Source organism: Triticum aestivum, chromosome 1D, assembly GCF_018294505.1.
Source record: "Triticum aestivum cultivar Chinese Spring chromosome 1D, IWGSC CS RefSeq v2.1, whole genome shotgun sequence".
NCBI lineage: Eukaryota > Viridiplantae > Streptophyta > Magnoliopsida > Poales > Poaceae > Triticum > Triticum aestivum.
In genome coordinates, this window is record NC_057796.1 from 224,523,296 (window position 1) to 224,535,856 (window position 12,561).

Below are 12,561 nucleotides of genomic sequence, written 5' to 3' on the forward strand. Positions count from 1 at the left end.
CTTTTAGAATGCTAACAAAATATTGGGGAAGAGTGCCTTATTAAGCAATGGTAAAGGAAGTAATGCAGATAAGGTTTTGGATAGTGAGACATCCTTGTTGGTCTCCAACAAAGCTGATGAAACAGCTAAGGAAAACTATCTTGAAGACAGTGAGACAACCCCAAAGTCTTGTCTTGGTGTAGTGTTCGAGTTACTGGCCACTACCGCTAGGACAAGCTATTCAAACTCATTGTCTGAATCAGTTCGGTTTCTTGAGTCTCAACTACAAGCTGAAAGACATCGATCAGCTGTACTGCGACAAGAAGCCGAATGACTGGGGAAGTCCCTGGAGCATTCAGATGCATACTTTCTGGTGCAACAGGAAGCGTTGGAGGATTTTAGCGCCAAACAGGAGAAAGCTAATAAGCTTGCTAAGCTTATTGCCAGCATGGTGGATACCCAAGATAACGTTTCTTGAGCTCTTCTGAAGTTGTTTCAGTTATGGACTTGTTTTGCTGCCGCGTTTATTTGCACTGGTGGCCAATTTAGACGGCCAGTGTATGTAATATGCTGTTTTGTTCTCTATATTTGCACTGGTGGCGAACTTTGATGCCCAGTGAATGTAATATGTGTAATAGCCTTAATAGCCTAGCATTAGTTGCTTGCTTATTTATTTCCTTATTGTCTTGTTTAGTTGTTTGCTTGTAGTCACTTCAGTTCTTTTTCCGCGTTTTTCTAGTGGCCACAATAACCTATTTTTATAACTAGGCCACAATAACCATGGCAACACACGGACTGTTGTAACCATGGTCCTACATGATGTAGTGACCATGGCCCTCCTACGGGCCGTAGGATCCATGGGCCTTCTACGGGCCTTAGGATCCATGGGCCTTCTACGGGCCGTAGGATCCATGGGCCTTCTACGGGCCATATAATCGTTTCGCCAAACATGGGCCGTACTATTCCTGGACCAATAACGGTCCGCAAAATGGGCCATAAACGGGCTAGAGTGAAAATCGTCTGTTTTATGGCCCGACCATAACGGGCCGTTAATAGGCCGTATTTGATGATGCTATGAAAACAGCCTAACGGGTTAACGGGCCACAAACGGGCCGACTGTAACCACGGGCTGAATTTGGCCCACAAGCGGAACAGGCCAGTAACGGACCGTAAGTAACCGAATTCTGGAAATGAGCCCAAGAATAAATGGGCCCTTAGCACGTCAAAAGTTAACACGGGCTGAAAATGGCCGACGAAATAATGGGTCGTTAATGGGTATAAAGCGATACACTATTCATTATGGGCCAGTTTCATCTCAGGCCTTTAATGGGCCCAGAGTTACAAAGGGCCTCCTATGGGCCGAAAGACGTCATGGGCCATACATGGGCTGGAAGTTACAACGGGCTGGAATCATATTGGACGGCCCAGATGACGCTACTGGGCATAATCCGGGTAGGCCGAGATGACGCTACTGGGCATAATCCGGGTAGGCCGTAACGGACCGTGAGTTAGCAGGTTGTAAATGGGCTTTATGCGAACAGGTCGTTAACAGGCTTTCCATGGGCCGGGCCGCTACCTTTTGACCAAGTCAAACAGGCCGGCCTTTTCACCGGAATGGGCCTTTGTTGGGCCGTGCCATGTGTCGACATGTCATAGGCGCCTTCGGTCCAATGAGTGGATGACATCTGTCCCAACGGTGAGTCGACACGTGGTTCCTCTGGCCATTGAGAATTTTACACGTGGAAAATCTCCATTGGTCCGGGCTGTTAACGGGTTACTGGATCCAAACCGGAACCCGATAGCTTAACGGCGACCCATTACGGTGGATGTCACGTGTCGGTTACCCTTGATGAAAGTGTTGGGGAACGTAGTAATTTCAAAAAATTCCCTACGCACACGCAAGATCATGGTGATGCATAGCAACGAGAGGGGAGAGTGTTGTCCACGTACCCTCGTAGACCGAAAGCGGAAGCGTTATAACAACGCGGTTGATGTAGTCGTACGTCTTCACGATCCGACCGATCAAGTACCGAACGCACGGCACCTCCGAGTTCTACACACGTTCAGCTCGATGACGTCCCTCGAACTCCGATCCAGCCGAGTGTTGAGGGAGAGTTTCGTCAGCACGACGGCGTGGTGACGATGATGATGTTCCACCGACGCAGGGCTTCGCCTAAGCTCCGCAACGGTATTATCGAGGTGTAATATGGTGGAGGGGGGCACCGCACACGGCTAAGAGATCAATAGATCAATTGTTGTGTCTCTGGGGTGCCCCCTGCCCCCGTATATAAAGGAGCAAGGGGGAGGCAGCCGGCCAAGGGGAGAGGCGCGCCAAAGGGGGGAGTCCTACTCCCACCGGGAGTAGGACTCCTCCTTTCCTTGTGGGAGTAGGAGAAGGGAAGGGGGAAGGAGAAAGAAGGAAGGGGGCGCCCCCCTCCCTAGTCCAATTCGGACTAGCCCATGGGGAGGGGTGCGGCCACCCTTTGGGGTCCTTTTCTCCTTTCCCGTATGGCCCATTAAGGCCCAATACGAATTCCCGTAACTCTCCCGTACTCCGAAAAATACCCGAATCATTCGGAACCTTTCCGAAGTCCGAATATAGTCGTCCAATATATCGATCTTTACGTCTCGGCCATTTCGAGACTCCTCGTCATGTCCCCGATCTCATCCGGGACTCCGAACTCCTTCGGTACATCTTCAATAAAACTGTCATCGTAACGTTAAGCGTGCGGACCCTTCGGGTTCGAGAACTATGTAGACATGACCGAGACACCTCTCCGGTCAATAACCAATAGCGGGACCTGGATGCCCATATTGGCTCCCACATATTCTACGAAGATCTTTATCGGTCAGACCGCATAACAACATACGTTGTTCCCTTTGTCATCGGTATGTTACTTGCCCGAGATTCGATCATCGGTATCTCGATACCTAGTTCAATCTCGTTACCGGCAAGTCTCTTTACTCGTTCCGTAATACATCATCCCGCAACTAACTCATTAGTCACAATGCTTGCAAGGCTTATAGTGATGTGCATTACCGAGTGGGCCCAGAGATACCTCTCCGACAATCGGAGTGACAAATCCTAATCTCGAAATACGCCAACCCAACAAGTACCTTTGGAGACACCTGTAGAGCACCTTTATAATCACCCATTTACGTTGTGACGTTTGGTAGCACACAAAGTGTTCCTCCGGTAAACGGGAGTTGCATAATCTCATAGTCATAGGAACATGTATAAGTCATGAAGAAAGCAATAGCAACATACTAAACGATCGGGTGCTAAGCTAACGGAATGGGTCAAGTCAATCACGTCATTCTCCTAATGAGGTGATCTCGTTAATCAAATGACAACTCATGTCTATGGCTAGGAAACATAACCATCTTTGATTAACGAGCTAGTCAAGTAGAGGCATACTAGTGATACTCTGTTTGTCTATGTATTCACACATGTATTATGTTTCCGGTTAATACAATTCTAGCATGAATAGTAAACATTTATCATGAAATAAGGAAATATATAATACTTTATTATTGCCTCTAGGGCATATTTCCTTCAGTCTCCCACTTGCACTAGAGTCTACTGTGACAAACACGTATCATCACGGAAGTGTATTTTTTTATAGTGCAAGCCCCCGAGTGTGGAGCATGTCCTCACTCGAAATGTTTTTGAACTTAGGCGAAACTAGTTCACGGCTAAGCCCCCGAGTGTGGAGCATGTCCTCACTCGGAATGTTTTTGAACTTAGGCGAAACTGGTTCACGGCTAAGCCCCTGAGTGTGGAGCATGTCCTCACTCAGAATGTTTTTGAACTTAGGCGAAACTGGTTCGCGGCTAAGCCCCCGAGTGTGGAGCATGTCCTCACTCGGAATGTTTTTTAACTTAGGCGAAACTGGTTCGTGACCAAGCCTCCGAGTGTGGAACATGTCCTCACTCGGAATGTTTTTGAACTAAGGCAAAACTGGTTCGCGGCCAAGCCTTTGAGTGTGGAGCATGTCCTCATTCGGGATGTTTTTGAACTTAGACGAAACTGGTTCACGGTTAAGCATCCGAGGTGTAGCATGTCCTCACTTAGAAAACTACTAGTAGTAGCATGAAACCCTGCCCTTCTTTCTTTAAAGCCTCGTTCGATTTGAAGGAAACTAAAATGTAGGAATTAAGAGTAGTATAGAAATTTGATAGGATGGCATTTCTGATTCTTAGAAATTGTCTTGCCTCGTTCTTATGTAAAAAATGAGCTTTGAGTGGATGTGTACTTTTCTCTAAAAACACAGAAAATTAATAGTATTTCTAAGAAAATCCTATATGTGTTTCCTAAGAACCGAATGCATCTGTCGCCCAAGCAACCACAGCCGACACCCTACAACCATCTCTGGAGCCGCTGCTCCGACGTATAGACAGAGACCCCATGCGTCGACCCTGAGGCCATGCACCAAATGAGCCGCCAGCTTCATCACCTGAGCAACCGAAGTCGACAACCAACAACCATATCCAGAGCCGCCACTCCAACATCCACGCCGATCCCGAGGCCGCACACCAGGCTAGCCAACGACACTGTCTCCCACGTGACCAATGTCGTCACCCCTTCATGACGACAAGATCCGAAGCTATCGTTCCGAATTCCACGCTGGCCCCGAGGCCGCACACCACCCGAGAAAATGGCTCTCCCAGGCCAAGAGCACTCCAAAACAATGCCTCCAAGAAGGACCACGACACCGGAGCGCCGCCCTCGTTCGCTCCAGGAACCTAGAACATGGATTTCCTTCGGAGTGCGAGAGAAGAGGTCCTAGGCCCTCGAGCAACGATGCCTCCAAGAAGGTGTGTGACGCCCACAGGCTTCGCCATCGTTGGCTCCGGCAAAGGCCGGAGCAAGGCTTTTGCCTGGAGCAACTGAAGGAAGCCCTTCCCTCAAATGGCACACGAGAGCCACTGCCCGCCTGAACCACCAGCCGCCACCAGAGCCTGGAGCCACCGACCAGAACAGCCTCACCGCCGCCACCTGCACCGTGCAGAACCGCCGACCAGGCCACCCCATCACCACCACAGGAGCCAAAACCGGCCACGTCTGGTCAGATTCGGTGCCCTGCGCAATAGCCACAACCAACCCATTGGCCAGCACCAAGCGTTCGTAGCACGACCGAGGGCCGACGCATAGCCGCAAAGTACCGAGGGGGCGCTCATTTGGGCGCTTGTGCTAAAAGAAAAAATAAATAAAGATGAAGCATCGGCATAAGCATCTAGGTTTTCAACGTAGAAGCGCTAGTCCCAACGCTTACCTTTTATCTTCTTCCAGACGAGCATGCCAACCGCCCATTTCTCCAATGCATCCATAGAAGCATCGACACCAAAACAGATAACGCCTGACCAAACACTGAACCGGCTAGCTACCTCACTCTAGATGTCTCCTCTCGAAATCTCCACACCCTTCCCCATCCCACCATCCCTCGTTGGATCTGGTGAGCCATGGTGAATGGCGGCATGCGGATGGGGAAGCAACAACCTGCATCGTCATCGTGGGGACGAGATCGATTGGGCAGCGAGGCTGAGGATGGGAAGAGAGCAGCGCGCAGGTGCGCCTTCTCGCAGGCGGACGAGGCCGGAGGAACTCGCGACGAGCCGGGAGGACAGGGAAAAGGAGGCAGTGAGGCGCAAGCTCGAGGCGTACAAGATGGACAAACTCGTCAGTATCGTTATCAAGTACGACGTCTAGGTAATATGCCCGCCCCTCGCTCTAACAATCCCTAGTGAATTAGTTTGGCTCCTTCTGAGGTGAAGAAATTTATGGTCTCGCAGCAGAACAAGCGATGGTGATTTAAAGTTTGGCATGTTTCGAAATGACTGATTTTTAACCGTAGATAGTAACAAAAAGAAATTTGAGACTACACCTCGGAATTAGGATAGCAATTTCTTATCTAGTATTGCAGTGATAATTTCACAACATTGGATGCAAATATACATAAACAAGATAATAAATAAAAATATCCCACTTACAGTTTATGGCATCATTAGGAAAAACAGAACCTCCTTTTTGTTATAACAAAAATGAACTTCGATGCACTAGTGCTGCAGTACTAATTTGACTTGACAGTACTGTCATATTCCACTACGGACAATATCAATTTCATTCAGACATCCTCAAGTTAAGAAATTTGAATGGTTAATTCATTTCTAACTTATACATTTGAAGAGATTTGGAAATCAAGTCATGGTTAGATTCTCCAGTAGCTGTGAATGCATCATTGACCCTGCGCCACATGCCATTGAATAGCAGAATTTCAGAGTTCATCTTACCCCAATGACATTTGATTTGGATGCGTTGTCTTCTGCGATTATCAGCAATATTTGCGTTAAATTCTTCAATGACTTGAAACCAGTAATCCTCGACACCGCTTTCATTGCCAACAAAAACCAGTGGGAACATTTAACCAAGCATTTACCTGCTCAATTTATAAAATATTGTTAGGCCAACCTTTTCATGATATAGTAACTATTGATTATTAAACAAATGAGTTATGACGCATAGATTATCCTCTTCGCTCCGTTGTAAGTGTATGTCTTCAATATTGGCATTGACGATAACCATTTGCTGGAACTAAATTGGACTACTATCATGGGGGTGAAGTATGTGCAACAAGTAGAGTATTTGTAGGTTCAAGTAAATGTTGAATTATTAATTATTACTAATGCATGCATAATTTAGTGGTCACTCTTGCTTTGACTGGCAGAGAACTTGTATTATAAAATAGAAAAATCTCAAATTACATGATACATTGGCATTCTAGTATCGATGTATGTAACAAAGTAAAGAATTTTTTCTACATAATAAAGTAAATGGGAAAGGTAATTGAAGTGATATATTAAAAATGAAAATAACATTCTAAAATGTTTCATGATTGTTTTAGTTTCCTTCAAATAGTTGTCCACTAAAAATATTTAGTGCCCATTGGTGTTCACTCTTTTCATATTCATCCATATGAGAGGCATCGACCATTATGAGTTCCTTGTTGTTACTAGACATTTTGATCATCTCTCTTGTCTTGTCAATCTCAAGCTTCTCTTTGGAGAGTCGAAGCTGCACCTCTGTCATTTTTTCTTGCGTGGATGCTCGTAATGCTTTCATGTGATGGTATAATTGAACATTTTTTGTGTGTAAGTGTTACAAAAGAGTTGTCATCTTCGACTTTTCCTTTATTTTTCCTTTCGCCCATTTGGTTCCACCTGGGAGAGTTTCTTTTTCCATCTGAGTTTGTATGTTAGCATTACCTTTGCCTTTTCCCTCCTTGCAGTGTCTAGTCTACTTCTGGTGGACTCTAACCTTCTCCCACCGGTACAATAGTGTAAATTTTTATCCTATCTCCTTGTATCTGGCTAGTGTTTTCTGGACAAGCTGCAAGTCACATTGACCACTCGGATGGGCATCTTTTAGCCTCCAATAAACTCAATGAAAAGCAACAACTTTCCTATTAGTTTTACCCCAATGGTCCTTGAAGTTTTTGTTGTTTCTCCTCCGGTGGACGAACTGTTTTTGTTGTAGTCATCTGTTACATTCTTCTAGTACACCTCTCCCTTTTTGTTATTTCCAACAATAGAGTCTATGGACTTATTAAACCAAGTACTTATGTGCAATAAAAAAATTTATATTCCTAAATGTTTCTTGAATAAAAATATTGAACTTCTTAAATATGGAAATAATGGAGTTATTCTACGAAGCGTTAATGTGCATGAAAATTTATTATATTTATACAAGTTTGTTAAAAATATATGTGTGTACAAATTACTGGAAGGAAAAAAATATGTGTCTACTAGTTACTTGAAGGAAAAAAATAAAATGTTCTAAATATTAAAATGATGTAATTACTTAATCAACTGCCAATGAGCGATAGCATTCATTGTATTTCTATTTGTTCCTAAAATAAAAAATGTGGAATAGATGGATTTTTTTCTAGTGAAGCATTAACATTAATAAGATTTTATTACCAATGGCTTTATGATAAATAAAAGTTTATTCCCACATGTTTAAAAAACTATAGCAATAAAAATACTTGATGGCTACTCACCAGTTTAATGTTGTCCTCCTTGTCCTCCTTGGTCGAAGCTAGACGCCGACCTCGGCTATCTTCTTCATTGTTGTCGTCTTGGTCACTGGTACCATTGTGTTGAATACTCAGAGCATAACCATAGTCGCAATGTCCACTAGAATCAAATTGTTGGGACATATGTGGTTGGGAAGACAAATTTATTGGATAATTAGGAGGTGGATACATCTCTGGATTTTCATACTAGAAGCTAGCAAAAGCGAACCAGTCGTTCTGAAAGGGATTCATTGGAAAACCGTGATGTGTATGAACAAAAAATTGTGTGAGATATGCAAGGATTGTGTTGTGTATGAGCAGATAATTTTGGGACATGCATACAACTGGAACATGCAAGTAGGAATATATATATAGCAATATAGTTTCGCTCCATGCTTTAGTTAGTCCGATTTAGCTGTGTATGACCGAACGAATGGTTGAAGTAACTTGACATACCTTGTTTTTAACTTCGTACTCACCATGCTTTAAGGTTTGAAGATTGCGATTTTCGTCCCTATTGACCCAGCTTGGCATTCACATGCATTTCATTTTTAAACATTCATTTTTTATCAATTCAGGTTTTTATAGAATATTGTTGTGCGTGAAGAGAAAAGAAACAAATCATTATGTCTACCTGCGAAAGGAAATCGGCTGAGTTGTTGAGTAAAGCTTGTCTAGTTCAGCGATCATCTGAGCACAGATTGGAGCGGAGAGAGGTTGTCGCAAAAAAAAGAGCCGAAGCACCCCGCCACAAGCTCCGCGTCCATGCCAACCCAAATCCTGGGATCGGGCCTGATCCCAGGATTTGGGTTGGCATCGATGTCGAGCCTGTCGCGGGGCGCTCCGCCTCTTTTCTTTGCGCCAGCCTTTTTCTCCGCTCCAATCTGGCAGCGAGCGTTACCTGGAGCTCTACAAATCAGTAAGTCTCGTAAACTGCTCAACTATACCAGCTCTACTCAAGTAACTCGGTTGATTTCTTTGGCAGCTAGACATAAAGATCGGTTTCTTTTCTCTTCACACACAACAATATTCTATAATAAATATAGAGCTTGTTTATTTATTTTAATTCTCCATGACACCTGAATACTTAGATAAAACTGAATTGATAAAAAGTAAATGTTTAAAAATAAAATGCATGTGAATGCCAAGCTGGGTCACTAGGGACAAAAATCACAATCTTCAAACCTGAAAGCACGGTGAGTATGAAGTTAGGAAAAAAAGTATGTCAAGTTACTTCAACCATTTGTTCAATCATACACGGCTAAATCGGACTAACTAAATCATGCATGCAGTCAAGCTATCTCACTATATATATTCCAACTTGCAGGTTCGAGTGGTATGCACATCCCAAAATTATCTGCTCATACACAACACAATTCTACTCATATCTCACACAAGTTTTTGTTCATACAGATCACGGTTTTCCAACGAATCCCTTCCAGAACGACAGGTTCGCTTCCGCTAACTCCCAGTATGAAAATCCAGAGATGTGTCCACCTCCTAATTATCCAATAAATTTGTCTTCGCAACCACATATGTCCAAACAATTTGATTCTAGTGGATATTGTGACTATGGTTATGCTCTAAGTATGCAACACAATGCTACCGATGGCCAAAACGACGACGATGATGAAGATAGCCGAGGCTGGTGTCTAGCTTCGACCGAGGAGGACAACATCAGACTGGTGACTAGTCATCAAGTATTTTTATTGTTATAGTTTTTAAACATGTGAAAATAAGTTTTATTTATCACAAAGCCATTGGTAATAAAATCTTATTAATATAAGCGCTTCATTAAAAAAATATCTATTCCAGACTTTTTTATTTTAGGAACAAGTAGAAAGACAATGAATGCTATCGCTCATTCGCACTTGATTAAGTAATTCCATCGATTCAATATTTAGAACATTTTTTCCTTCAAGTAAATAGTAGACATATATTTTTTTCTCGTTCTAGTAACTTGTACACACACATATTTTTAACGAACTTGTAGAAATATAATCAATTTTCACCCACATTAACGCTTGGTAGAATAACTCCATTATTTCCATATTTAAGAATTTCAGTTTTTTTATTCCAGATAATTTCTTGGTTGAATAACTCCATAGACTCCATTGATGGAAATAAAAAAAGGGAGAGGTGTACTGGAGGAATGTAACGGATGACTACAACAAAAACAGTTCGTCCACCGGAGAGAAACAACAAAAACTGCAAGGACCATTGGGGTAAAACTAATAAGAAAGTTGGTGTTTTCATTGAGTTTATTGCAGGCTAAAAGATGCCCATGCGAGAGGGCAATGTGACTTGCAGCTTGTCCAGAAAGCCCTAGCCATGTACAAGGGGATAGGACAAAACTTTAAACTATTGTACTGGTGGGAGAAGGTTGGAGTACACCAAAAGTTGAGTAGACACTCCGAGGAGGAAAAAGGCAAAGGTAATGCTTACATACAAACTCAGATGGGAAAAGAAACTCGCCCGATCGAACCAAACTGGTGAAAGGAAAAGAGAAAGAAAAGGTCGAAGATGACGACTCTTTCGTAACACTTACACACGATGATGTTCAATTATACCATGACACACAAGCATTACGAGTATCGTCGCAAGAAAAAATGGCAGAGGTACAGCTTCGACTCTCCAAAGAGAAGCTTGAGATTGGCAAGACAAGAGAGAAGATCAAAATGTCTAGTACCTATAAGGAACTCATAATGGTCGGTACCTCTCATATGGATGAATATCAAAAGAGTGAACATCAATGGACACTAAAAAAATTTAGTGACCAACTATTTGGAGGAAACTAAAACAATCATAAATCATTTTAGCATATTATTTTGATTTTTTAATGTGTCACTTTAATTACCTTTTCCATTTACTTTATTGTGTAGAAAAAATGGTTTACTTTGTTACATACATTGGTACTAGAATACCTATGTATCATGTAATTTGAGATTTTTTTATTCAATAATACAGGTTCTCTACCAGTCAAAGCAACAATGACCACTCAATTATTCATGCATTAGTAGTAATTAATAATTCAACATTTACTTGAACCTATAAATACTCTACTCTGTTGCACATTTCACCCCACATGCAGTAGCCCAATTTAGTTCCAACTAATGGATATAGGCAATGCCAACATCGGAGTCATACACTTACAATGAGCAAAGAGAATAGTCTATGCCGGTAAGTCATTTATTCAATTATCAATAGTTACTATATCACAAAAAGGTTGGCCTAACACCATTTTATGAATTGGGCAGGTAAATGCTTGGTTAAATGTTCCCACTGATTTTGTTGTTGTCAACGAAAATGGTGCCCGGGATTACTGGTTTCAAGTCGCTGGAGAATTTAACGCAATTATTGCCGATAATCGCGGAACACAACCTATCCAAATCAAACGTCATTGGGGTAAGATGAACTCTGAAATTCTGCTATTTGATGGCATGTGATGAACTCTGAAATTCTACTATTTGATGGCATGTGGCGCAGGGTCAACGATGCATTCACCGCTACTGGACAATCTAACCAGGACTTGATTTCAAATCTCTTCAAATGTATAAGTTAGAAATGAATCGACCATTCAAATTTCTTAACTTGTGGATGTCTGTATGAAATTGTCCCCAGTGGAAGAAGACGTACTGTCAAGTCAAATTAGTACTATAGCATTAGTGCGTCAAAGTTCAGTTTTGTTCTAATAAAACAGAGGTTCTATTTTTCCTAATGATGCCATAAACTATAAGTGGGATAATTTTGATTAATTTTCTTGTTTATGTATATTTGCATCTAGTGTGCAATTGTGAAATTATCACTGCAATACTAGATAAGAAAGTGACATCCTAATTCTGAACTATAGTCCCTAATTTCCTTTTGTTACTATCTAAAATTAAAGATCAGTCATTTGAAACATGTCAAAACTTTAGACCACCATCTCTTGTTCTTCGGCAATACCATAAATTTCCTTCATAGAACTATTGTTGTATCAATTCGACAAGAAAAGGCACAAACATATCACAGCTAATTCACCAGGGATTATTAGAGCGACGGGCAAGAAGATTACCTGGACGTTGCACTTGATAACGATATCGGGGAGCTTCTCCATCTTATACGCCTTGTGCTTGCGCGTCGCTGCCTCTCCTTCTCCCTGTCCTCCAACCTCGCCGCGAGTTCCTCCGGCCTCGTCCGCCTGCTGGAAGGCACGTCTGCTGCCTCCTCCACTCGCGCGCCGCCATCTTCCTATTCGTCAACCTTGCCGCCAGCTCCTCTGGCCTCATTCATGAGGGTTTGTGCCGCCTCCGCCAGCGTACCGCTCTCTTCCCGCCCATTAGCCTCGCCGCCGGACTGGCCTCTCGTCCCCATGATGCGGACCGCCCGTCGCCATTCGCCGTGTCTCGCTGGATCTAACGTGCAGACCGGCCTCTCGTTCCCATGATGAGGACGCAGGTTGTTGCCTCCTCCGTCCGCGCGCCGCCATTCGCCGTGGCTCGCTGGATCTGACGTGGGATGAGGAAGGGTG

General features: G+C 43.3%; 1 protein-coding gene across 5 annotated transcripts; it reads left to right on the top strand.

Annotated features, from left to right (window-relative positions):
* The first annotated feature begins 5,226 nt into the window (after positions 1-5,226).
* LOC123181112 (uncharacterized) lies at positions 5,227-11,806 on the top strand. 5 transcript variants are annotated; one of them, XM_044593336.1, is made up of 3 exons: positions 5,227-5,689; positions 9,465-9,736; positions 10,132-11,806. In XM_044593336.1, the coding sequence occupies exons 1-3, from the start codon at positions 5,443-5,445 to the stop codon at positions 10,207-10,209; spliced, it is 597 nt and encodes a 198-aa protein (XP_044449271.1). In that variant the 5' UTR covers positions 5,227-5,442; the 3' UTR covers positions 10,210-11,806. The 5 variants fall into 5 exon arrangements, 1 of the variants encoding a protein (XP_044449271.1); XR_006491497.1 differs by having other exon boundaries at positions 5,229-5,689; positions 8,630-11,456; positions 11,538-11,806; XR_006491499.1 differs by lacking the exon at positions 9,465-9,736 and having other exon boundaries at positions 5,231-5,689; positions 10,322-11,456; positions 11,538-11,806.
* Positions 11,807-12,561: the final 755 nt, after the last annotated feature.

Bases quoted from the DNA above. Each gene is read 5' to 3' on its own strand.
- LOC123181112 (XM_044593336.1), top strand. From the start codon at position 5,443: ATGGTGAATGGCGGCATGCGGATGGGGAAGCAACAACCTGCATCGTCA. The intron at 5,690-9,464 runs GTAATATGCCCG...TTGTTCATACAG, and splicing joins TTATCAAGTACGACGTCTAG to ATCACGGTTTTCCAACGAAT. The intron at 9,737-10,131 runs GTGACTAGTCAT...TTTTTATTCCAG, and splicing joins AGGAGGACAACATCAGACTG to ATAATTTCTTGGTTGAATAA.